The 27,483-nt window shown below is 40.5% G+C and overlaps 1 protein-coding gene across 1 annotated transcript in view; it reads left to right on the top strand.

Moving 5' to 3' along the window:
• xkr6b (XK, Kell blood group complex subunit-related family, member 6b) overlaps positions 1-25,623 on the top strand; it is a 67,602-nt gene extending 41,979 nt beyond the window's left edge. Inside the window, exons 2-3 of the mRNA XM_040017207.1 lie at positions 18,538-18,734; positions 19,503-25,623. Of these exons, the coding sequence (XP_039873141.1) occupies positions 18,538-18,734; positions 19,503-20,473 (1,168 nt within the window). The 3' untranslated portion in view covers positions 20,474-25,623. The remainder of the gene's footprint in view (positions 1-18,537; positions 18,735-19,502) is intronic.
• The last annotated feature ends 1,860 nt before the right edge of the window (positions 25,624-27,483 follow it).

Below are 27,483 nucleotides of genomic sequence, written 5' to 3'. Positions count from 1 at the left end.
TCCAATTTTAATGAATCAGAAAAAACTGACAATAATGTAATTTTTTTAAGCTAAAAAGTAGCTCTATCTTAGATGTACCAATCACATTCTGGCAATTAATTACTGCTTCTTCTTGTTATTCGTTTTCTTGGACATACACACACACACACACACACACACACACACACACACACACACACAACCTCATCCAAACAACCGCAGACCCTCTCCTCTTTCATCCAAGCTCTATCTGTCCACTCACTGAACTTAAAGTGCTCTGCAGCGGTAATGGCCAACCTGTGTTTCACATGACATGGAACAAGCTTTAATGGAGGGAAACATGGTTCCATTGAGGTTTATCAGTTTTTTTCAGGTAAGAGAAGCAATCTGTATGATTGGAGTGTTGACATAAAAACTTCCCTGATAAGTGTTGTGGCACACACTGTGATGTAACATAATAGCTGAACAATATGTCCCGCTTCCTTTTGAGCTTCTCAAGAGAGATGTGGGGGAGCAGGATACATGTGCAATATAAGCCCAGATTCAGTTTTTAGCAGCTGACCTGTGAGACATGTAAACAACCAAACACTATTTACCCTTAGATCCAGACCACTGGTCCTGTAACCAAGGTCAGCTATTTGATAGAGGAAAAGGAAATAATCCGATGCACAGCCAGCTGTGGGCAGCAAACATGACATGATTAGAGCTACTAATTACACCGGATGTATTAATCATACATGTGTATTGGAAATAGATTTCATATCTAGTCAGTGTCATTTGTGATGTTAGAGAGAGTATATGTGTGGGTGGTGTTGACAAAACCAAGCAAACGTAGATTTTTACACGCACTATATATACTACACACACACACACACACACACACACACACACACACACACACACATATATATATGTATGTACACAGGTTATGTTCATTTATATATAGTAGCACATTTAAGCACAGCAAACATTAACCATAGGGCTGCACAACAATCAATAAAACAATTGTAAAGATGAAATTACAAAACAATAAGAGAACATAATTAAAAGCATGATTATAAATAATCAAAAACAGCAGCCTGCACTGCTCAAAGGGTGACACAGTTGAAAATTTTAATGAAAATGAAGAGGCTACAGAGAAGAGTTATGATTTGAAAACTGTTAGTGAAACAGACTGTCTGATCTGCAGAGGGAGGGTGTTCCAGAGTTTTTGAACTGCTGTACAAACCAGCAGCTGGTGTTAGGAATGACAAACTGCTCCTGCTCAGCTGACCTAAGCATTCAACAAGGAATATAAAACTGTAGGATCTCTGAGAAATACTTTATTATAGTATTTATAGGTGAACAAAATGATTTTTATAATGAATTCTAAACCGCGCAGGTGGCCAGTGTTCATGTTGTCATTTACCAGTCAGGAGTCTAACAGCAGCAGATTTTACTAACTGCTATCACGATAACAGTGTCTTTCCCAATCTGGCATACAAAGAATTACAGTAATGAAAGCATGGATCACGAAGTATTAAGCGAAGTATTGACAAATAGCAGAGCTTACAGTTATGTTTATATATTTGGACACTGACACAAGTTTTGGGTTTGTTTCACCTGTTTACTGAAACATATTGCAATTACTGGAAATAACTGACATAATGTGTAGACTCTCAGCTTTCATTTAAGGGTATTCACATTCAAATTGGATGAAAGATTTAGGAGTTTCAGCTCCTTAACCTGTGCCACCCTCTTCTTAAAGGGACCAAAATTAATTGGACAATTGACTTCTGCAGGTGAAACAAGCCATCCTTAATCTGTTAAAAACCCATCTAAGAAATTGCTACATTATTAGGAGTGGCAAAATCTAAATCCTCAGAAACAAAGAAAGCTCTGGTGCACTCAGCTTTGGACAGAAAGGCCCCAATCAAACAGCAACTGAAAGCTGCTGCACTAAAGACCTGGAAGAGCATTAAAAAGGAGGAAACCCAGCATCTGGTGATGTCCATGAGTCTAAGACTTCAGGCTGTCATTGCCTGCAAAGGTTTTTCAATCAAGTATTAGAAATGAATGTTTTATTTTTTTCAGTTATTAAGTTTGTCCAATTACGTTTGGGCCCCTGAAATGAAGGGATTGTGTTAAAAGTGCTCAGTTCCTCACGTTTTTACACAATGTTTTTGTTCAACCCACTGAATTAAAACTGAAAGTCTGCACGTCAACTGCGTCTGAATTGTTCATTTAAAATTCCTTGTGGTAATGTGCAGAACCAACATTAGAAAAAGGTCTTCTCTGTCCAAATAATTATGGATCCAACTGTAAATACTTCAACAATCTTTCAAGGTTGCGACCAAAAAATCTGCAAAAACTCATTGACCTTCACTTACACAGATGGCATGTTACTGGTGTAATTTGAATAATGATCTTTTTCAAGGTGGTGTTAAACATCCCTGGTAAAATGTAACCTCGAATAAAAGGTCGAGCAGTGTACAGAATACTCGGCTCCAACTCAAACACACCTTGATAGTCAACCAGCTCACTTGTCAGAATTTGTTTTTTATATCCCGGTGAGGTTAAACCACTGTTATCAAGCTACTGTACCCAATTAAAAAAAACACACACAGATCATTCTTGTCATATCATCAACGCATCGGCGAAGCTTCACTATTTGTGCACGATTTTCATCACAGTGTGTGTGTCTTATCGCACATCTCAGCCCTTTTTAGCTCTGAGGCAGAGACAAGCAGATACAGCTGCAATCACAGACACTGCTTTTATTGACTGCAAGGGATGTTTGCGTCTCCTCAAACGGCCAATCAGTAACTCCAGTGCACTGATGAAAAGAACCTTAGATGGGGATGAGGCCTCGCTCTAGCGTCTGGAGGTGGCTTTGTCCTGTCAGCATCCACTCTCCCCTGCATAGATTCATTGAGGAAAGGATGGGTTCTCAGGATACCACTATCGATTTTGGCCCATCCCCCCCACCACACACACACACACATCTTTTTCCTCCTATCATCCATCTACATCCCCCAATAGCCCAGAAATGCAAAGGCACCCAGGAGTTCCCAATCTCAGCTGTACATGCGTGTTATGACTGCCTCCCTGTGTGTGTTTGTGTGCAAGCGTTTTTAAGAGCTGGAAAAGCTGACACCATGAATCTAGTCCACTGTCTCAGAGGATTTATATCATATTGTGTTAGAAAAATTTTGGGTGATGGGAGGAAGCTGTTTATGAGGGGAGAAAATGCTGCAAAAGGCAGGAGAGATTTTTTTCCCCCACTGCAGCTCTGTGGGAACTGTGATGACTTTTAATTTTTTCCTCATTGTCAGTAGCTATTTGCATCGCAGTCTGCTGTGCCCAACTGCAATAGTACCTACTGGTAACCTGAAAGCGCTCCAGTATGACTAAAACACCTTTTTTGTTTTGATGACAATGTAATATGCTTTCTCTTTCACTTTCTCACTCTCTGTCTGTCTGTCTTTTTCCCTGCACCTGCAAGGCAGATATTTTGATCTGTCACAACAAGTTATACTCAATGGGCCTGTCACAGAGTAGCAGTTGAGGCTAACACATATGCTTTGTGTCACCAGATCCCCTCAGGTTAGCAATGGGGCTCAGGGCTTTCCCATAGTGGCGCTGTGTGATGGTGTGAAGCCTGGTGTAAAAATCTGATCGTGTGTGAACGCGTGTGTGTATGTGTTACTGTGTCTGTGTGTGTACGTTTGGGCTTTTTATTGCTTGAAAGTAAGGATGGTAGCTGTGCAAGTATTTAGGTGGCTTTTTAAGGGTTTAATTACATGTTTCAGGGAAGGATATGTGGATCTGTGCCAAAGTTGAAGTTGAATTTGTCTGAATATGAACGCGGTTTTTTTGTGTGTTTGTCTGCGAAACAGACAATGTCTACATTTTGTTGCGTTATGATAAACATTATACCTGTATGGCTGTGTGTCCCTGTGTGCCTCAGCAGTGTGAGAGCAGTTTCATTTGTGATGAATGAGGTGACATAGTGCATGTCAATAATGAGTTGCTCACTTTCCTCACACATTTACACCTTTCTCCTTGAGAAAGCATTCCTATCTCTCAAATTAACACGTTATATGACTAATATTGCTTTTCATCCCGCGCGACTGTGAAAAAAAGGCAGGTTTGAGACTGCTGTGAGCGGGAGCTTTCTGCATTTTCTCAGGGTTATTTCCCCATAAATGGAAGATTAATATATGAATGGATGACTTGATTATAGTTAAGCATTCACATGAGCTGGTATGTGTGCCTGTGTGCGTGTGTTTGTGAGTGGGAGCATGTGCGCGGTTCTATGGAGCTGCCTGCTGTATTTGCATGTCTGGAGTGAACATCTATCATCATCATCAAGGCGCTGCAAAACAGTGAGGCAGGCAGCCGCCCGCCGCCGCTCTCGGGAGAGAGACTCGAGACACTTTAAACCTTTACTGCTGCGATATCAAACGTTTCCTAAATTCCTTCGCCTGGGGGAAAACACACTCTACGCACACACATGCACAGATGCTGTTTTACATCATTTTTTTCCCTTCTCCTGTTGTTGTATTTTCCACAATCACTCGATTTATCACAAACAAGCCATATCACAGAAAGAAGAAAACAGCCCTCACCTAAAAACCCCCCAAACCTTATTTAGCACTAAATAATACATTTTGCCATTTAAACATGATACAGAATCACCCAAGTCGCTCCATTAGAAGCCCCTCTTCCTTCATCCACAGCATATTTTTTGAAATGCTGATGGCCAGAGTGGATCAATCCATTTTTGGGAGCCAAAGGGAATTACAGAGCGGTACTACAGAAGAGAGAGGGGAGGGGGGACAGTGAAATGGTACAGCCTGATAGATAGAGGAGCGAGAGACAGCGTGTGTGAGCGGAATAGTAAAAAGAGCCCCCGAGATGAAGGGGGGGGGGGGGTGCATGGTGGGAGGGAGTGCAAAGGAGGGAGGAGTATGACGGGGTGGAGGCACAGAGCCAGAAAATTGCATTGCGTGCTCAGTGATTAGTTTACCTCCTGGGTCTCATTCTCTCTCACTCCTCTCCTCTCACTGTCCTCTCACTCCCCAGGTTCTTTTCTACCTCATGTAGCTCTTCCTTGTGTCTTTGTCTTGCCACTTTGGCTGCTGCTCGCCTTCTTGCACTTCCTCTGTCACTACATCACACTGTCACTTCTCTCTATCCTCTCCCTTCCTCTTGGCCGCTCTCTTTCCACTCGCTCGGTGTTATCTCCACGGCCTCAGCCCCCGTGTCCACCCCTCTTTTCCTCTTTGCATGCTGACTTGACTCTCGCCTTCATTCTTGCATTATCTTTGGGGCTCGAAAAATGCAAAATGCCACCTAAACTGCAAGCAAGCCCAGAATAATAAAAAATAAATAAATAATTAAATAATTTTTTTTTTAAAAACTGCTGTGAAGTCTATTTCTCGAGTATGGGATAGTACTGGTAGATTTACACGGGGAACTCTCAATCAGTCAGTAAGTCAAGGAAGCATTTAAACACCATAAGCCAGCCCTGCTAATTATAGTCTTAAGAGCAATACACGTGAACTTCAAGTGTCAGAGGCACAGATGCTGAATGAAAGCCAGCCTCCACATGGGCCTTTTTTGGGTCCCTGAAAAGCAAGTGGGACAGGCCTTTCTTCTTAATCCGTACATAATCTCGCTTGTTCTCTAGTTGTAGATCAGCCACAAGAACAGTGCAGGAGGGGCGAGGAGACTGAAAAACAGACCGCGGGAAAGGGAGAGTAAAGCGGGATTTCGCTTTAAGCTGTCAGGGTGCTTCCCACTAAAAAGGCAGTTTGAGGTAGGAAAATGATACAGAGTAACAAACTACTGTACTCAAAGAACTCCCTGTCCTACTATTTAAGCTCCTAACATCAAAATTGTCATCAGTTGATGTGGATCTCATATAGCAACACGTGTGAGTGTGTGTGCGCCTTATTTTAAAATTCAACAGGACCTTTGACATGAAGAGCTGTGATATCAGCTGCAATTTGTAATGAGTTTGAGGTCTTTCTGAAATATCCCTGCAGCTCACGCTTTCATCTTTAAGAGGTCAAAAACAAATGAAAAAGCAACTATGGATGAGCTAAATGGTTTTGCTAGGGGTAAAAATGCAAAATTTTGTATTTGTTGCTATTTTAAGGCAGTACTGAAAAAAAAATCCCAATGATTCACTAATTAATAGTGAGCATTCATGTCTATTTCTTTATTTATCTTTTAACAGCTTGTGTGGCAGCTTTTGGACCGATTATCACCATGTTTCTGAGGAATTATGGATAAATTATAGAACTTCTAGATTTGGCACTTCACGCTGCTTCAAGGATGCACATTTGTTGTACGCTTTTAGTCTTTTTCTAATCTGCATTGGATCATTTTTAAAGCTGAAATATGTAGTTTTGATTGAATTAACTAATTGATTTAATTAAGCCTTCCTTTCATTTGATCAACCATCTGAATGCTGGAGAGCCCCGGTGCTGTTGATGGATGCTGAAGCAATCAGTAGCTCAATCTGCACATCCTTATCCTTGTCATGCTTTCGTCCATTACTGACCTCAAATTATCACTCTGAATCTCTGGCTGGCATCCATCCTGAAGGCAAGGTGACCAAATCTCTTTCTCTCCTCTTACCTTTCCTCCTCTTATCTCTCCTATTGCTCCTTTTTTGCCTCCTCGTCTGCCAAACATGGTCACCTTATAACCCTTTGTCTTGTTTCTTATTTTACCCCCTTCTCTCTGCTTTCCTTTAATCTAAGTGGCTGCATCATGTCACATGATCACAGCTTATTGGGTTGGGGTACCTGAGGACTGTTCCTAATGGTGACAAATGACTGGCTGCACAGAAAGGAAAAGAGAATGTGTATAGCAGAGGGGAACGCTAATATACATGATTAAAGTCAGCGCAAAGTTGGTTTTGTTCCAAGGGTTTAACGTTGTAAGAAAGATTTTTCTTCACATTTTAGTGTTTGTTTAGAAGATTTGCAGCCAGTTCTTAAAGCTAGAATAAACCAAGCATCCCCTGGTTTCATATTTCAGATGGTGTCTAACTTTTAGCACAGAAAGTAATGTAGACATCTAAGACAGTATGGGAAAGATAGAAGGGGGAGGGCTGGTGAAACATTCATATCTTATCATGTGGCATATGATGAATTTATTCGTACACCCCCGATACTGTCACCATGTAACAACTGTACTTCTGTGTTTCTAATAGAAGTCTGTGCTGGGTTACATCTGAGCAATGCTAACTACCTCTATTTCTGTTGTGGAGGATGCCTAAGAGACAACAGAAAGAAGATTTTTCACCTTGTAAACTATATCTGGTAAATCACTCTACTACTAAAGGATCCAATGTGGTTTTATAGTGGTCACCTACAAACAGCTGTACGGACCAACATTTCAATCCAGTGTCACGTCAAAATGTGTAATAGACATGCCAGTCCACCTTGTCTGTTTCATGCTTTGCCTCTCCAAAGCATGAAATGGACATTCATGCAGACGTTGCACTATCAGAAGGGGGAGCTATTATATTAAGCCAAGAAGTTCTTAATTGGTTGAACATTTACATGTTTTTGCTTTTTACTGTCACCAGGGGGCAGTGTCACAAACAGGTGGTTTGTGGGACATTCTTGTGGTGTTGTTGATCCATCGGCAAAGCCAGGGAGAATGGCGAACTTATGGACCCTGTGCACGAGAAAATGCTAACTTCCTGGTTTGAGACCGGATGTGGGGTTGTACATTTCCGGTAGCTTTACTTTGCGGTCAATCACTACTGCGAAGATATACTCCAAAATCATGTCCAAAACTCGAAAACGGAAAGATCGCGTTAAGTTACAAAGAGGAGAAGGTGGGAACACTCACCACTGTTGTGTCATAAAAAAATCTAATGATCAGTTTTGACGTTTAAAGAGTTTAGATCGATCAGTTGTTTACATCACTCAACACAAGCAGAACTGCATTACTGCATGCAGAAGACACATCGTCCACATTCAGAAGCACATCTCTGTATAGTGACAGTTATTATGATTTAAACAAGCAAATGTTCAGCATTCAAACTACAGGTGAAGAATAGTCAAACCAGATGTTTCCCCGTTATGTCGATATCAGCTAGTCAAGTACACACCTACACAGCATGTTAACAAACCGTGAAAAAAAGCCACACAAAAAATGAACGATTGCTGGTTTCTATACATTAGTATTTATGAAGCGTATGTTGTGACTTACCTTCAAAATTACAGCGGTCCCTCGCTATAACGCGGTTCACCTTTCACCTCGCTGTTTCGTGGATTTTTTAGTGCAAGTTTGCATGCTTATTTTTTTTTTTACATCACATTGTGTCCTGCGTCCTGATTGCTGCAGACGATCTCTTCCGTGACGTCTCTCCTGTACACTATACAGTACAGAATCGCTGCATCGATCGCTAGCAGTGTGACTCTGAAATGCAGTGCTGTATGTCCACGATGTCCACGAAACGTTTTGCACCGTCAAAAAATAAAATTGGCTACTTGATTTCACCTATCGCTGGTTATTTTTAGAACATAACACCCGCAATAAACGAGGGACCGCTGTTTACAGATACTGAGAAATATAACATTTGAATCCCTTTTCTCTTTTGCTCTGAGGCACGGGGGGAAAATATCGACAAGTCGATGAACATCATTTACAGATATATTGGGTAAATGCCCGAGACATCTATAGAAATGTAAATCGCCGCTTGATTCATTCATTTGCTTAACTTGTTTTGGACCGTAAACAGGGCGCGAATAGGACACCGGAAACAAAGCTCCCCACATGAGTTTCCGCACCGGAAGTAGCATATGCTAACGTGCACATAGTCTATAACGTGGAAAGAGCTGAAATGAGACTGAGTAGGTTTATCTTCCATTGTTAGAAACAAATAAAAACATTCAGTGCAGCAACCATCTGTACCTTTAGGCTATATGTTTGTATCTTCGATGTTTTTCCATGCGTCTCCCATTTGTGATGTTCGGTTGACCTCTGCATAGTAAAATCCACGTCAACCTTAGCATTAGCTGCATGCCCCCTCCAAACCTACGCAAAATGGCACAAAGGTACCACCAAAAAATAGCATAGCTCTGATGGTTAAACGTAACAATTAGTGTTTATGATGTGCAGAATTGCTTGCTCGTTAGGTTGATTAAAACATATAAATTATAAAGTTAACGGACTAAACTTGAGCTGCAGTAGATAAGATTCTTATCTGGCCAATTTTTTATTTATTTATTTTATGTATATCTCTGGTACATCACCTTAGGCTTCCTCAGTTGTCAGATGGCATCATGACAAAATAGAACTTACGTCTTACTAAGAGGACCAGAAGATGCAGATTTTTTTATTTTGGACTCATAACTGGAAAACAAGTAAAGAACCACAATATAATACATTTTCATTAATAGTTTTGAGGATGCTAAGTTTCAGTTTGGGTTTTTATAGCAATACCAATTTATTACAGAACAAGGGCAGGTTAATGAGCTGGAGTCATTAGCTACATGAATGCTAACAAGCTAACTAGAAACTAGAAACTTACATCCTATGTCTTTAATGTAGTCCTAGAATCTAGGACTAAAACCTAAGCAAAAATACTGACTTTCTCATTTAAAAGACTGTCATTAACACAAATGAGAATCTGATTAATTATAATATATAGTAAATATTTAAAAATTATAATGATTAAATAATTTTAATTTATTTTACTTTTTATTCTCTCAGCTGCACACTCATTAGTGTTTAACAGTCTAAAAGTAAAGATTAAATATAAAAACTGTATTCAAATATACACTTTTGTGAATATTTATGTTTGTGTTATCATATGTTTGTGTGCAAATATGATATAAGCTCAACAAGTACAGTGTACATGTCCTGTTTAATGTTTATAGAACAATAATATTGTTGTAAAATAGTTTGGAGCTAATAGGAAAAGTATATATATTTATTACTGATGGTTATCAGGGAAAGACAAAGACATAAGTCGCTATTTAAAAACTTCACGCCCAGAGGTCCAAGGGATGATCCAGGTATGGATGGTATGGTATCCATGGATGAATGGTAATGGTATTTTCTGGAGCACTGATTGGTCAGTAGGTGGTGATTTAGTGTTGACCTCTAATCTGGAACTAGGTTTGTAGCATTAGTTACCATGGCGATGCATCTCTTTAAAAAGTGAGCTACCTGTGCAGTATAGAAAACCCAGAGTTAACCGTGAGGCTACATGCCATAATTGTAAATCACAAACCTTCTGTAATTTACAACAAGTAACTGTATTGGTAAATATTTTGTTGGCTAATTAATCCAGATACAAAGACAAAGAGCTCAAACTGATTATATTACTGCTGGAACTGGACTTTATGTAGCCGTCACGTAAAGTTTGTTGAGAATTTATTGCCAGGTTTCAATACTTGTAATAATGAATGACAGATATGATGGTGGTGGCCAATTGCTGAATGCTGAACATTTGCTCTCACTGGACTGAAAAAACAGTAAGAATGATTTGTTGTGAGCGTCCGCTGTTTTTGTCTTCAGTTTCATGACTAAACTCAGACAACTAAAGCCAGTTTTGATCCAACAAAATGAATTCAAAAATCAAAGAAATTCCTCGTAAATCACAAACGGACCACATGAAACATTGTGTGTGTGTGAGACGTGTTACAATTACAGCGATAACATTTAGTCGAAACGTCAGAGCTGGTTAACCATTAGAAACTCTAAGAACTGACAAGCCGGAGCAGAGTTGACAAAGCGTCTCGCATCTCAGCCTGCCGCTCCCCGTCGCTTTCAGCTTGCATCATGTCAACCTGGTCTCCATTCAAAATTCCAGCACCTCTCAGTGTCAGAATCACCCGAAGACACTGGTCACACATCGGTGTGTGTTTGTATGTAAGTGTATCTGACTCGCTTGTGGGACTCATCTCTACTCAACTCTACCAGCTTTTCATCCAGGGCTATTCTTCACCCTAAGGAGGATAAATACATATCTGATATAGGATCAGTGTATGCTGTAAAGTTGAGCCGCACTGAACCACAAAGTGTTTCTGGAAAGTGCAAAAATCCTATAAGTGCTGGAAATGTTAACATATAAAAAACAAAAACATTTTGACCCCTTTTCTTTTTTCCCTACTGGAAGCTAAAATGTTGACTGGAAGAGATGTTTGCTGTAACAGTTTTCACTGGCATGCTACAAATTGGCAACTGATGAATAACACAACACTGACATCACTGTTAAGCTCCTGCCAGAGTTGTGACACTTCCATTGACTGGAAAGGGCAAAAAGAAAAAGAAAACTGACTGATTCAGAAGACGGCCTCCTTAAATGTCCTTGAGCAACGAGCAGACCCGTACTGACCTAACTGGTAGAGTGAAAGCATAATGTTTTCCTTCAGAAGTCAAGCATTACTTCTGATGCTTGACTAGAAGTAATGCTAATGCTATGTAGCCAATCATACATAGACAGCTATCTGTTTGTTGCCCCTGCTGACATCTCCGTGAGATGTTGTGCAAGACAGAAGCATCCATCCCTGTGCTCACATATGGTATGCGACTGTGGTAAAGAAGAGATTGTGTGTGTGTTACATCACTTTGTGCATTCCCAAAACTATTTTTCTGGAGTTAGTGTTGGTATATGTGTTCATAATGAGGCCCACAATTTTTTTTGCACACACATACATATACAAACACACACACGAGAAAATTCTGTGAAAGTCTGAGTGTGACTTTGAGTCTTCAGTTACAATATTCAGTTTTCTGTATGATAGGAAAGGTTGTCCAGTAAAGTTAGAAAGGCCAGAAGGATGTACAAGCTGAAAGAGATAAACTGAACAAAAAAATAAATTGTTATGTTATAGTACATCGAAAGGAGCCAGCTGAGGTGATTCGGGCATCTGACAAGGATGCCTCCTGGGCGCCTCCTGGGTGAGGTGTTCCGGGCATGTCCCAATGGGAGAAGGCCCCGGGGCAGACCCAGGACACGCTGGAGAGATTATATCTCCCGGCTGGCCTGGGAACACCTTGGTGTTCCCCCGGATAAGCTAGAGGAAGTGGCTGGGGAGAGGCAGATCTGGGCTTCTCTGCTTAGGCTGCTGCCCCCGTGTCCCGGCCCCGGATAAAGCGGAAGAAGATGGATGGATGGATGGATGGATGGATGTTATAGTACTTTTTTATCTAACAGTAAACAACATCACCATCATCCAAAACCAAGTTTTAGTCTAAAGCCCCCTTGTTTTTTGTTTCTTTGTTTGTTTAAGGGCTTTGAATCTACCGGTATGTGGACCTTTCTTTCTTTGCATGTTCTCTCTCTCTGCCTGTGTGGGTTCTCTGCAGGTACTTTCAGGTTAATTGGTGATTCTAAGTTGGCTGTAGGTGTGAATGTGAGTGACAGTGGCTGTCTGTCTCTCTGTAGTAGTGGTGTGACAGGCTGGTGACCTGGGTGTACCAGGGTGTACAGTGCCTCTCACCCTATAACACCTGGGATTACCTCCAGCACCTTCTGCAAGCCTGAAATGGAAAAAGAGAAAAAAAAAATCAGTAAATCTTCCTTTCAAAAAACTGCAATGTCTGGCATTTTTTTCTTTTTGTTGTTGTTGTTTTTTTAAAGACCATTTTTATCTAATAATAATTAGTCAGTACAGTGATTAGGCTTTGTTCATTTTCTGTCAGTCGGCTAATTAATACATTAATTATTAAATAATTGTTGCAAGTGCTATTTGAGAGTTTTACTGAGGTTGTTATAACAGGTCTCAACATACACTGAATTTTCAAGGTTGTGGTAATATTGTGAAAGTATGGACTCGCAATGGGACGTTTTCTACAGTTAAATTCATGAAGGCTGGTGCTGGAAGAAGTAGTACGTGTTATAACCACTTTGCCTAGAACAGAAGAAAACTTAATCCCATCCCAGAAGAAAGTGTATAAGTGTTCTGAAAAGAGAAAGGCATAAAAAGTAAAGATATTAAGCAAGAGGAATAGAGGTGTAAAACTCTCTGATAAAGGAGGTTTAAGCCTCATTGAGAGTCGATGTGTGGCCCCATGGAGTGACTCAGGGTGTGACTCATTGCAGCTGGCATTGCCTCCACTTTAGACACACACACACACACACACACACACACACACACACACACACTTTTTTATATACCCACAGACTTTGCGTATGTTACATGTCCCCTGTGCTTAGTGTTCTGCAAGAATCCCACCTGTTTCAGCTGATGCATGAGCTCTGCTTCATGCTGCTTGTGATTGTCTTATGAATCAGCCTATGACAAGATATGAATACAGCCTGAGCTGCTGAGCCTTCCCACGAGCATGACTGAGAAGACAGATGCTGTTAAACTTGGCAAGGTGCGTGTGTGTTTGTGTGTGATCCTTTTAACCGCACTCTCGAGAGATTAGTGTAAGGGTGGTTGGATGACTCAGTGGTCAATGACTTTGGAGGAGAAGGAGGAAAAACGCAGCCAAGTCTTCCACATGGTGTGGGTTTGTCATTCCACCCATCTCTTACAGCAGCTCATGCTCTGATCTCAAGATGTCATACAAATAATACAGTTCAGTGTCTGGATTTGTCCTTTAGCGCTCCCGTCTTGGTTTGGTTAGTATATTTAAAAGGTAGAAAGACCTCGTGGTTGTGATTGTATACATGGGTGCAACGTGCCATGGTGATGGGAGCTTTTAATGGCTGCCTGCACTCTGACAGCAATAGCAGACAGCTGGTCTTGGAACATGACCCCGGCTTCGCATTGAGCTGTTAGGCCATGCGTACGCTGCCTAACGAGCCATGAGTGATCGCTATGATCTCACCACAAATAATTCATGAGGAGCCCTGTAGAGGAGCTATGGACCTAAAAGGGAAAGGAGGGGAGAGGAAAACGCATCAGGGACTCGAGGAGTACCCCAGCGTAAGTGGAGAGAGGGTCAGGAAGGGAAGGGGACGAGGAGAGAGGGGCAGAGATGGATCCGTCTGACAAATGTGCCTGGAAAAAGAAAGGAAATCCCCCCCCTATTACCTACCGTGCTGACAAGTGTGTGTGCGCAATCATGTATCCATCTTTGTGTGTATGCGCACGCTTTTTTCTCAGAAGACGTTTGTGTGTTACTACATCTGAAAAGGCACAGTGGGAGTGTTAACAGTATGCATCACAATCGCAGGATGTGTGTGAGATTGTAGGAAGGGAACGTGCTATGTGTTTGTGTGTGTGTTGGATACATGATGAAGTGAGCTTGGATTTTTCTGACAGCCCTGAAACCCAAAGTGTTTAACTCTACAAGTTTTTTTGCTGAATCCGAGGCAGTATGAGTTTATTCTGAGAAACGAAAACAGCAGACGAGAGTAAATGACAGATGTGGTTTAGTTTTGTGTCCTTAGACGTGCTGAAGCAGTCTAAAAATAAATTAAGGGCTAAAATATTGTCATTTAGTTTCTTTTTAGTTCCTGTCCCATTATTGTAGTTTTTCTTCCATTTCTTTGTTTCCTACACATCCTGTCTGTGGCTTTTTATAGGTCCAATCTTTAATTTTTATTGTCACTTAGTTTAGTTAGATAATCACTTTCTTTTAACATTTTTGCTTCCCCTTTTTCTTTGTTTTCTCACCCCTGTGAGTGTCTGCTCCAAGTGATTATTTCTACCTGTACTTTGTCACCTGTCAACTGTTGTCTTTGGGCATTAAAATGTGTCATACTTTTTTTTTTTAACCTTTTCATTAAATATTCTCTTTGACATGTTTTGTTTTGTTGACCCAGATTTTTCTCAGTTCTGGTCATTTTTCAAAAACTGAAGCTCAACTAGCATGCGTAATTAAGCTGTTTCTCAGGGACTGGAGTTTTGACCTCCATTTTTAGCCAGGAACCTACCCAAGCTCTCACAGTGCAAGATGTGGGGTACACAGTGGACGGTTGGCAGTCCATTGCAGGGCTAAAACAGAGAGACAGACAAGCACTCAAACATATTGTCCATTTAGAATCGCTAGTTAACATAATATGCATGTCTTTGGACTGTAGGAGGAAGCCAGGTCACCTGGAGAGAACCCACGCAGACAAGTAAACCCAACACAGGGAGGCTCCAGCGGAGTCTTGCTGATAGTGTTAATCACTGCACCACTGTGGTGCCACAATATGTCTCACAGAAAAAAGGAAAACCACAACATTAATGACTAGTGCCACTAGTATTAAAGTGCCAATGCTAAATTGTGATGGTGACCCTGTTTAGCATCAGCCTGCTAGCATTATTTCACTCATGTTAGCATGCTGGCAGTAGCATTTAGCTAAAACACTGCTGTGGCTAACCACAGCTGCTCATTTCTAGATTTTTTTTAAGTGCGCAAGCTATGAAGGCCATGAAGATTACAGTTTCTGATGGTGGCACTACAAACTAGTGAGACGTATCTATGGAACACAGGCTAATGGAAACTGGGGGATGGAGACAAAGGGCCTGTGTATGTGTAGGTCTCTGTGGCATGTCATTAGTGAGGGAGTGGGGTTGACTTGTTCCATCTGACATTTACCAGTCTCACAGAAAATGTCACGGAATGCCAGCCTTTACCTCTGAATATAATGGTGCCTCTTGCAGCCCAGAGCTATTGATGCCAAAAAACTTGCCCATTTTGCCCCTCTGTTGTTCCTCTTATCCACTGTCCTGAGAAAAACCTTCATCCCTGTGCTCCTAATTTCCTTGCCAAGCCAGATCTAGCTCTGCTTTACTCCATTACTCCATGCAATCCCACTGCATGGAAGGGCTTTATATAACAACTTTAAGAACAGAACAGATCTATTACAGTAAGTTCAAAAACTTTATACTGTATGCGTATTTCATGGTTATGTATGTTTTATGCCATTTTTATTCTATTTGTCAACCACATTTTCAATTCTGCTAATGACAGTATGAGCTACCTATAGAAACCTACTGTTGAACCATGAACATGTACCTCATTATACAGCTAGTGTCTAAAGTCTGCAGATTAAGATTTTTTGTCCTGCGCTGTCAGTTATGTTTTAGCCAAAGTGAAAATGCATCATTAATATATCATTAAAAGTTTTGTTTATTGGGGTATAAATTACAAAATATGATTAAATATTCCTAATATTTTCATTTTTAAAAGACCAAAAATAGCAGAAAAAGCAGACATTTTTAATGTTTCTCATACATTTCTCATACACTGGTTTTAATATGCATAATATGCATACTGAACTCCTCCTTATCTCCTCTTTGCAGATTAAATAGTGTAGCATTATCAGCTGTCTAATGTCATGTACATATGTCAGATTTATAAAGTGGAATAAGGTAATATAACAAAGTACTGGCCATACAATTGCAGCACAATTTGGGATGGCCTACAGTAAGACAGTGATTATGCTGTGTTAAAACAGCAAGACCTGAAAAAAAATGGAAACTGTGTCATGTAGTGAAAGAGCGAGTCAAGACGTTCACTAAGAAGTCAGGTTTTACTAAAGGAATGTTAAAATATTGCTACATTGCTACATTTGATGGGCCAAAGACTCCTATCCTGAGATATAAAGCTGTGTATCTACACCCTCATTTTGCTACACTACACAGATCCTTATGCTGGAGGATAATCATATTGTCATTTCGGGGAAACAAAGCATATATAGAGGTCATCAATTACAGCTTGAGCACAAGTAATTATGTACCATATGTATATTAAGTGTTCTCACATTTAACTGAAAGTCTTGTCTCTTAATTGGAGTTTTATGGTAAGGAGGAATCTCCTTCAAAACAGTGACCAAAATCAGTCAGACTCTATTTGACAAATGCATTCTTTACAGTGCACTGTTCTCAGCCGCATTTCAAATTAAACAGTAATCTCTTACCCAGTACCCAAATGCAAAAGCTAATTATGCTGAAAACCACTCATAAGCATTTTCTAGTTGTGTTTGTTACGCTGCAGTGAATTTGGGTCTCACTTTTAGGAGCTGCATTTAGATCCTTTGGTTCTCTGTTTGTTTGGGGGAGTGCTACTGTCTAGTCTATTTCTGTCCTTGCTACACTATTGTCCTCGGTTGACTGCCTTCACATCAAGTGCTGGATTTATCTGGCCACTCTGCCAGCTCAGGCAGATAGACCCTGCAGCTACCACCCAATATGCAATAGAGGAAGTGACTGTTAAGATAACTATAAACCACTATAACTGTCAAAGTCATTTATGATAACAGTTTTCTCTAGAAAGAAGAAACAGCCCTGCTTTGATTTTGTTGTTTTACATTTTTTTTGTTCTGTTGGGTGGATTGATATTTCCACAGAGGATTTTTAAGCGTGTTGTGAGACGTTCCTGACCACAGTAGGGATGTCAGTGAGCTCATACAAGGCTGAACTTGGATAACTTTCTGAAATCTCATTATAATTTGAACGTGGCATGGTATGATTGCACCAGAAGTGAGATTCAGTTACCTTCCACATCTCAGCTGCATTACCTAATTCTCCGGCTTCATCAGAGTCACTTCACCATTATGAAACCCCTTCAGTCATGAAAGTAGCCACTGCACCAGCTGACAATATGAGTCATGTGCAGACATAGAATTATTATTATTATTGCCTTGCTTACTATCCGTGTCCTACTTTCATAACAAGTTCGATCACCGCACCATCGAAGGCCAGAGAGATGATCGTGCTTTTTCAATGCGATCATACCAGTGGTGTGTTTTTCTGCTTTAGACAGGGCTCCGTCTATGCTACAAATCATTCTTTTTGTTTGATTATTTGTTTTATCACAATTTTATCACTGAAAATTCACAAGGTTTTGCAAGATCCATTAAATATTTGAACCATTAAAGTCTACTTAATCTGTTAGCAATCTGAAAATCGAATTTTCCGCATTAAGAGCTGATTATGTGATTACACAGTTGGATATACAGCATAGTCACCCAAAAATGTATTTAGATGCACCTGTGATTCTATTTTTTGCTGTAATTCTCAAAAAGTGATCATGTTACTTTGTTTATTATTAGATCACAGCGAGCCGTTCTTACCTGCATTATCTTTAAATGTGTTTGTGATATTGGGTCCACCCCATTAACATATTCTCTGTGTAATATAAATATAAACCCAATATGACCCCAATAATAAAAAAACAAACTATCATATCTACAAAAACTGAAATTGAAGGAACTTCATAAAGTTGTATTAATGTTGTATTGGATTGTGGTGTATTAGATTTAACAGTTGTGCCTAATAAAATAAGCAATGAATTTCTTAGACTGTTAGGATAGGTTACCATGGTTATTTTCCTTCTTTTTTTTCTGTTTTATCAGTTTTAACTCTACAGCGCACTGCTCTGAGAAAGACTAGCAAAAGTTAGCTTGAGGCACAGAACTCATCAATATATTGCTGGTAAAGCATGTAGATATGTTTCCATTTTTTAGTGCTGCTAAGAATGCCCTCTAGTGTTGTCAAAAAAAGTGATTTCATACTTACATTTTTGCCTGTTTTGCATAAATAATGTAAAGTATTTATTATTGTGTAAACCGTAAAAGACTTGAACGCTGGAACTGTCTCATTCTTCACCTCCTCCACCCCTCTCTCTCTCTCTCTCTCTCTCTCTCTGCAGATACATCCGCACGATGTACCTCGGCATTCAAAGCCACCGGCAGAAGGAGAACCAGCGGCGTTTTTACTGGGCTATGATGTACGAGTATGCCGATGTCAACATGTTGCGGCTGCTGGAGACTTTCTTAGAAAGCGCCCCTCAGCTGGTGCTGCAGCTCTGCATCATGATCCAGAGCAACAAGACTGAGTGGCTGCAGTGTAAGGGCTTCTCTAAGACTGTGCATGAGGAACATTTGATTCTGATATTTTGCTGACAGTTCAAGACATTTTCTTTTTTTGTGTGTAATGCATCAAACACGTACCGAGGTCGTCACATGCCTCCATAATCTCCAAGCGACAGTCCATTTTTTGTGGAGTTCACATATCAGCTTATTTAGTGTTACCAGCAGTCTTCACCACTTGTATCAGGTTTCCAACACTCACCACTCTTGTTACTGAAACCTCTTTTGCAATTCTAGTTTTCTCTTGGAATACAGTTCCCCAAGGAAGGCAATTCAATCATAACAAGTGATACCCTTCTCCGCTGGGGTGTCTTTAGAAACGCCATCAATACATTTGCAGAGAGACAGTATGTTTCTGCTCTGCAGATAATACTCTATCATTTTTCATGCAGCAGGTTACTGCTCCGACATATCTGCTGTCTGTACAATTATATGTCTTAAGGAAACTGAATTGGTGCACTTAAAGGAGACTGTGTTGACTGGATGACGTGGGATCATCCTGGTAATAATATGCCTTTGAAAAAATGTGATGGATTGCTTTGGATGTAATAAAACATACTGTTTGCTAGGAACAGCAGCAAGTCCAGGATAAAACCATAAATCTTCAGGTTATGATTCATGCTTAAAGATGAAACTGGAAACTTCTCTCGGATGTTTTTAGAACCATCTGTCGGTAGGTGTCAGTATCTTTTTAATTCTTAGCTTTCCTCTGCTTTTGTTTCCTCTCTCCTTTCATTTTCTCTAGGTCTTTCTGCCGTGTCCTCCCTCCTGTCCCTGGCATGGGTGCTAGCCTCTTACCACAAGCTTCTGCGTGATTCACGTGACGACAAGAAGAGCATGAGTTACAGAGGTGCCCTGGTGCATCTGTTCTGGCGCCTTTTTACCATCTCTTCACGGGTGCTCTCCTTTGCCCTCTTTGCCTCTGTTTTCCACATCTACTTTGGCATTTTTGTGGTGCTCCATTGGTGTGCCATGGCTTTCTGGGTCATCCATGGCGGCACTGATTTCTGCATGTCCAAGTGGGAGGAGGTACTGTTCAACATGGTGGTGGCCGTGGTCTATGTCTTCTGTTGGTTCAATGTACGAGAGGGCCGGACACGGTACAGAATGGTGGCCTATTACACAGTAGTACTGTTAGAAAATGCCATCCTCAGCTCCCTTTGGTATGCGTATCGCGACCCAGCCACCACTGACGCCTATGCCTCTTTTGCCCTCTGCGGCGTCTTCCTGTGCTTTGCCTCAGGTGTGGCCTGTATGGTTCTCTACTACGGGGTCCTACACCCCATGGGCCCCCGACTGAGGGTGCTGGCCAGCTCCTGCTGTGCTGAGCTGTTGTGGGGCCTTCCGTTACCCCCTGAAGCTGAGCCGATGGCTCCCACACCAGGGCCCCGTGGCTCCCAGGCCACTCCAACACGGGGTCTGGCAGGGGAACATGTGGAGTCAGACGAAACAGCCACAGACACCTGCCTTCCAGTTTTCCAGGTGAGGTCCACAGAGCCTGTGGATGCAGCTGGTAGGCCCATCCGACCTGAGGGTCCACTCATCAAGATAGACATGCCCAGAAAACGTTACCCAGCCTGGGATGCGCACTTTGTGGATCGGCGCCTGCGCAGGACCATAAATGTGCTTCAGTATGTCAGCCCTAATGCGGTGGGCATCAGGTACAGGGACGGTCCACTTCTTTATGAACTCCTGCAGTATGAATCCTCCCTCTGAAGGCTTCTCCCACAGCTCTGTCATCCCCTCATCCACAATATGATAAACATGCTCTTATTTTCTTTCACTTCTCCCCTTTCCTTCTCTCCAGATATGATCTCTTTCCATCCCACATTTCGACTCTTTCCTTCTCTCATCCGTGGTCACTCAATTTCCTGCAGGAGATGTGTGTTTTGTCAACCGGAAATCTGTTAAGACAGTCTAAACACACAGTCATGATTTATTTTTGGAAATAAACATACAGTACAGAGAGAAAATTATGAACCTAAAATATGTTATGTGATATAAACAAATCCCTCTGCACTGATAGAGGGGGATTATGTATGAGAGTGTAGATAACATATGAATGTTTCATTATGAAATGTGTTTAATGCATTATACTGTATTGGTGATTGAACCTGTGAATACTTGTGAAGGGCATACTGTATGTCCCCGGGACTTGCGCAAAGCCTGCTGGGAATGATGGAGGAGAGGGGGCAGGTCTTTGCATATGCCCACATTTACCACCATTCTTTATGTAACTCATTGAACTATATGATAATGTTTACGAAGTCCTCAGCCTAAAATTCCTTTAATGATTCTGTAAATTCTAACAATGCACACAATCACAAATTTTTCCAAAAGACACAGTTCTGAATATATCTCCCTTCGGCAAGCTTATATGGCACAAGAGCGTCCCAGCTATGCCACTTTTGTTACAAATTTCAAATCAAAACTACAGCCTGCATGGAAGAAAAAAAAAGCACACTGACCTTCAATCAGTTTTACCCACACAATCCATTTTTATAGTACAGACTGCCCTCCAGTGGAGGCAAGCTCCAACAGCATGCCTTAACTTATAATTGTATTTTTTCCCCCCATATGGTTGTGACAGCACTTGAGATAACAAAACACAATGAAGGGACTGTAGTAGAAATGAGCACAACGTTTTCTAAATTTGTGAGGAAGTAGAAAATCATATGAAAAACATTCCAAACACAAAAAAGATTAGAGGTGTTTAACAAAGAGTGAAGGAGCAAAGTGCAGAGACAGCCTTCAAGGAATCCTCCACCATTCCCTTTTGAATCCTTTTTCAACCTCCCTATGTTGTTTTTATATTTTAAAAAAATGGTTTAGGTAATACACACTTATTGGCTGCAAAGCCCTGTAATAGGTTATTGGGGGGAAAAAAGAGGTCTGAGAAGATATTTCTGTGCTACTATACTTCAGTGCATATTTGTGTCCACATTGATAGTTACTGACATAGCTTTATATTTTGCCACACACACTTTTTTTAACATCGCCATGTTTAAAGGTATATTCTCCTCAACATCAGTGTGCCCTAAAAGAGATGATGCTCTTATATGGGTGTACAGGGCAACTGTGCTGACACCTGCTATATCGCAGTTGAAACAAAGCCAAATCGTATCTTACAGTACTGTCTTTCCAATTTATTCTGCCCTCCCCCCTTGAACCAGTTGAATGAGTCTGTGCGAAACGTGTGCCATCTAAAGGCCTGCTGTACAGCAATTATACACTTAAATACATCTCCTGCTGAATCTGCAGGAGCTCTCCAAAACCGATACCCAAGGGAAGACACTGAATTCACTCGAAGAAGTGAACGCAGTGATCCTTCGAAGTCAAAGGAGCTCGACTAACATTTCTAGAGAGGGCTACAATTCATGAGAAAAAAAAAGAATGCTTTTCATACTTCAATTGTATCTATTTACTCGATGACTCATCTGAATACGTATATAATGTGTGTTTTTTACATTGTAGTGTTTGGCATGACTTTAGTATGAGGCATTAGTACAAATGCACCCAACAAGGGATGCCCAAGAGCTCTACGCAACACAGAGATTCCTTTTCCCCCTGGCTCACTGGCTTTCTGCTTTGCTGTGGCCTCACGTGCCTGCTAACATCGTACTGTAAAAGGCAGACACCATGTGACTCAGGGCTAAAGGTGAAAGAGGGTTTTTGCCAGGGTTGGAAAAGAACACGAGGGCAGATCGTGGCAAAGGGCCTGATTGAAGTTACGTATGATTCCTTGAATGATCGTGTGAAAAGGTGAATGTTTGGCCCGGCGTGTGCTGAAGTGTTATCAAGTATGCTTGAACGGTTCTGGGTGCATGTGTGTGTCCTCAGCCCTTTCCCACGATTCTGTTCTCCTGCCGATTGTTCGGCTCCATCCTCGGTTGCTGCTTCGCCCTCTTCCCCGTCTCTGCGGTGCCGGGCCTTGGTGCGCTCCCGTGAAAACACTCTCACACTCTCTGGTAACTGAACAGCGTAGTTGAGGCTGAAACAAACTGAGATCCTGACATGAGAACATGCAATGAGGTACACTGCCATGACCAAGAGCTTCAACATCCAGGGTCTGCTACCCTTCAGCGTAAAAGCGATGTTCAGCCCTGAGTAATTGAGAGCTGTTGGGTCAGCTAGGCTGGAGCAAACATCCGACACACCATATGTATAGATATACATGTGTATGCAAATAACCAACTTGTTCACTGTTTACCACAGTAGCCAGAGTATAGTTCCTCTATGTTGTAGTGAATGAACAGCCATGTTAATAGTTCATTAATAAGTAAATAATGAATAATAAGTATTGTTAAACTAAAAAAATCTAAAAAACAATTAAAAAAACACTTAAAACAGCCAATACAGGGGTTCCTCAGGACCAAAAAAACAAGACCACTGAACCAGCTGACTCAGGGGTGTCTCAATGCAGTTCTCATCTCCAGGCATGTCCTCAAGGGTCTCCATTTTTTTTCCTTAACATACTGCATCCTAGACGACTCCTCGGCTGGGACTGTACCACTAAATTATGGTTTGCACATTTTTATTTATTCATTTCCTTCGTGGGAATGATTATTCATTGTGATTAACGGGCGTAGGGGCAGTTTTTTGTGGTAGTTGGCTGCCTGGCATATAGTGCATCCTTTCTAAACACTGCTGACCTTTTCCAGAAGTGGACACATGTCCAAATCAGGTGCAAATACACTGTGACTCATTCATTTTTGTGTGCATGTGTGGTTGTGTGTGGAATGACAGTATTATATAGATTCAAAAACAAGATTATGTACAACTGGGCTGCATTTCATTTAGTGGTGCTTGACACGTGACGCAGAATATTTACGCCTGCGTAACCGTGTCATTAAAATAAGCATAATAATGGCTAGGGATGCACTGATCGTTAATGCCGATACCAATGTTTTCCACGTTGTTGTTATTTATTATCACTTTTACGCCAGAGAGTCAAAGATATCTATACTTACAATTTATTTTCACTTAGTCATCACAGAACAGGTGAATATTGACCACTCCAACTGGTAAAGAGAATTCTTTTTGCAGATATGCCGATATTAGTTGCTACTGATACCAGTGTTCATTACGTTGGTGCATCCCTAGTAATGACAGTTAAAGTAATTACAAAGAGTCTATATGTACAATTCTGGATTTTTATAGAACATGCAGTATATTTTAAATATTTCTACAGAGCAATCACCACTTTGTCACAATCTGTAACTAGTAACAATGATTAGCTAGAAGCCAGATAATAAGCGGATTTTACGTTTTATGTATTTTTCTTGTGTTCTTTAAATTATACACGGGTTTCAAGAGCTAAGCTACACACAGGTTTAAGCGGGAGTAGGAAGTATACTATTTCGTGTAGCATTCAGGCTGCCACACTTTATACCATAAACAAGGTCACAGAGAAATCCCTCGCACAGGACAGTTTCTGTTAGGTTACCTTCCAAACACCACATCGTCCGAGAGCCACAAAACACAGCAAGAGGATTTGAACAGCAAAGCTTGCTCTTCTCAGTCCTTGTTGTGCCTTGTTACTTTGGGTGCTTCGAACCAGCCATGGCAGCCAGGTCCGCAAACAAATGCCAATGTCTTTCTTTACTTGTTTCATGTGCCAGCACACCCACCAAGATGATAACACCAAACAATATTCTTCCTGTCTGTGACCCCTTTCCCACCCTAAACCAGATCAAGCCAGGTTCCCAATTCTGTGAGCTAACACCTCCGTTGACAGTGCTATTTAGTCTTACAGTTTCATCTAAGATGTCATCTCGAGGACTGCGCTGTTTCCTCATTATGGTGTTACATCTGGACTTTACTGTGTGACAGAATCAAGTGATGGGTATTGTGTGAAACCCAGTAATTGGTTATGTCAAAGACACAGGAGAAAAAGTACGGCAATACTGAACATCTTCTGTACTTGAACCCAGGGTTCCTCATCTTTTCGAGTATGACGCCAACCCCAGCTGATTCGGCGAGTAACAATATAACAGTTAATAGTCCGTTTAAAAGCGTTAGTTCTGAAGTGTTTGATGGAGAGTCACGGTCGCAGATAACCAGCCAAGTTACCGAAAGATTTGGCCAATGATTGTTTTTGTACTTTCGTCTATGCCTTTACATCTTCTTCTGTCTTGCAGTTATGAATGATTTGTAGTGCTAAGGCGTAAACTTTCTGTGTCGTTTTCTGTGTCTTGTGTGAACAATACGTCCTCTAGCCAAAACAAAAATGCCTGCGTTTAGAATACAACGTGGAAGAAACTGACGACAAAAAGCGCAAAAAATCAGTTGTTACGTCTTCTTACTATGGAATGATCACGAAACAGGCCCAATCACTGCTTCTCTTTTGAATAACCTCATTTTCTGGATTTTCTACCACCTCCCAGCATGCCTTTATGACTCATCGTGAGGTGACCCTCAGCATTTAGCATGCAAGTGCTCTCGACTGCACAAGAAACCCTCTGATTTTTGCATTAATGTGTAGCAACAGGCCATTGTAGTGTTTGACCTGGTTCGAGTCTATACCTTTGTGTCATGACCATCCGTTTGACCACAGGGGCAGAATGTTCAGATGTTAAAAAACGGTGCATTTTTGTTTTCTTTTTTTTTTTTTTTTAAAACTTTTATTCCTTCTTTACGTTTTTGTTCATAACCTGGTGCTGAATAAATACATTTAAAAAGGTGCTACCGCTGTGGACTAAGAGTCCACTCTTTGGCTTTAGCCTTCCAGTTGACTGAGAGATCCTGCATACCACAAACGTGCAGTCTCAAAATGCTCTACAGCCAGCACCTCAAATCCACACAGTTTACAGCAGAACTCAGCTCTCAGTGGTGCCATTTTGATTTCCCAGTCTGCACAAAAAAAACAAAAAAACCCAATAGTTACTCTACTGCTCATATAAGATTTATTCTACTGGGTTCCGCATACGGTACGTTTTTGTTTTACTATAATTCAGTCTGCACTAGGATTTTTTCTTTTCGGACAGAATGAAAATGGCAGATGACAAATGCATCTTTTTAGCAAATACACAGGAGCACAAATGTACTTCTGCTAATGGAATTTGGGTAAAATATATATATATAGAACGTGATTGCTGTGTTGTAAATTCCTGTCATCTATATGTCCTTAATCTGTGTGTATCTAATTTTGTTGTTATTGTAGAATTGGCTGTAATATTTTGTTTGAAAATGGATTTGATATTCCAACGAAGCGACTATGGTTGTCATATTAATTGCTGCTGATTTTTTGGAATCGTTATCAAAGGTGTTGGGAAATATTGCTTTGTTTATATTCAATCAATTTATAGGTTGTGTTAGCTTGTTGGTGTATTTCACAAATCTATCAGGATACTCCGTAGGCTATATGGTATATCCGGGGTATTCCAAAAGTTGGCACAATGTTAGTACTCAAAAATTGCTACAAATGTAGCATGTTTATGAAAGTGGACCCATACGACCCATGTTGTGATTGAGTACATATAAGGAATGATTTCTTTGTTGTTGTTAAATATAAAATGTAAGTAAATTGTTTCATGGAATCCCCATTCTTTAAAAAAAACAAAAGAAGCAAAACTGATGTCCAGTATTGTACCTACGCCCTATTTTTGGGAACAATATGAATATTATTAATAACATATGGTGCTAAAGTTTTTTTTGTATGTTTTGGTTTTTAGATGAAAAGAGAAATATTATGCTGAAAATGTAATGTTAAGCCTTACTGTAGATTCATATATCAGACTGTTCATCCCAGAAGAGAAAAATAAATATAGTATTTGAAAGTGCACTATATATCTGTAATGTCTTCACATGCATGTCTCACATTTTTGTCAGATGACTGTGACTGCAGTCTGACTTTTTTACCAGCTGGGGTAAGAAGGGAAAAGCTGTTTCTGAATGTGACCCATATAGGTTGGGATTAGTAAGTAAAAGTAAGCACAACTGTATGTTCGAGAAATGCTTCACAATAGAAATGTACATCCTTTAGTTGAGCTTGTTTAAACCCTGCACACACATGCACACACACACATTGGCTCTCCAGAATACAAGACAAAATGCAATAGTTTTGCAGATCCACTGCAACTGAATTAAGTAAGTATATTTTCATATTTGAACATAGACTGCTAAAGACAACTGGTAAAAAACTAGAGAGAGGGAGCGGAAGTGGAATTTGTAAGCTAGCTCACTTATAAATGAGTGAACAGTCTCTAATTTTTAAGGAGATACACAAAATATCAACTAACACTCCAGAAAAAAAAAAACACATTACAAAAAAGTTAAAAATTGATTTGTATGTTATTGAGTTAAATAAGTATTTGATCCCCAAGCAATTCAATTCCATTTTATTTATATTGTGCAAAATCACATCAACCTTGAGTTTCCCTTAAGGAGCTAAGCAAAACATGGCTTACTTGGTGGGGAAACCCTTTTTGGGAAGGATGGCAGTAAGACATTTCTTGTATAGCTGGTCACTCAGGGGGAATTCTGGCCCACTCCTCTTCACAGAAACTCTCTAAATCCTCTAGGTTTCTAAATAAATTCAGTAATTTTTAAATGTTTCATTTTAAAAAAACCAAAAATCGATCAATATGTAAATATTAAACTACTGGAGTCAAGACGTTTCCTACATGAATGACAGCCCATTCACAGACACTTGCGTAATTTGCCTGTAGCATGAAGTCATAGCTCATGCACAGGTATACAGCTTTAACTCTGTGCACACAGAAATG

Source organism: Simochromis diagramma, unplaced genomic scaffold (assembly GCF_900408965.1).
Source record: "Simochromis diagramma unplaced genomic scaffold, fSimDia1.1 OVJJ01000802.1, whole genome shotgun sequence".
Lineage (NCBI taxonomy): Eukaryota > Metazoa > Chordata > Actinopteri > Cichliformes > Cichlidae > Simochromis > Simochromis diagramma.
This window is presented reverse-complemented; position numbering and strand designations above follow the sequence as displayed.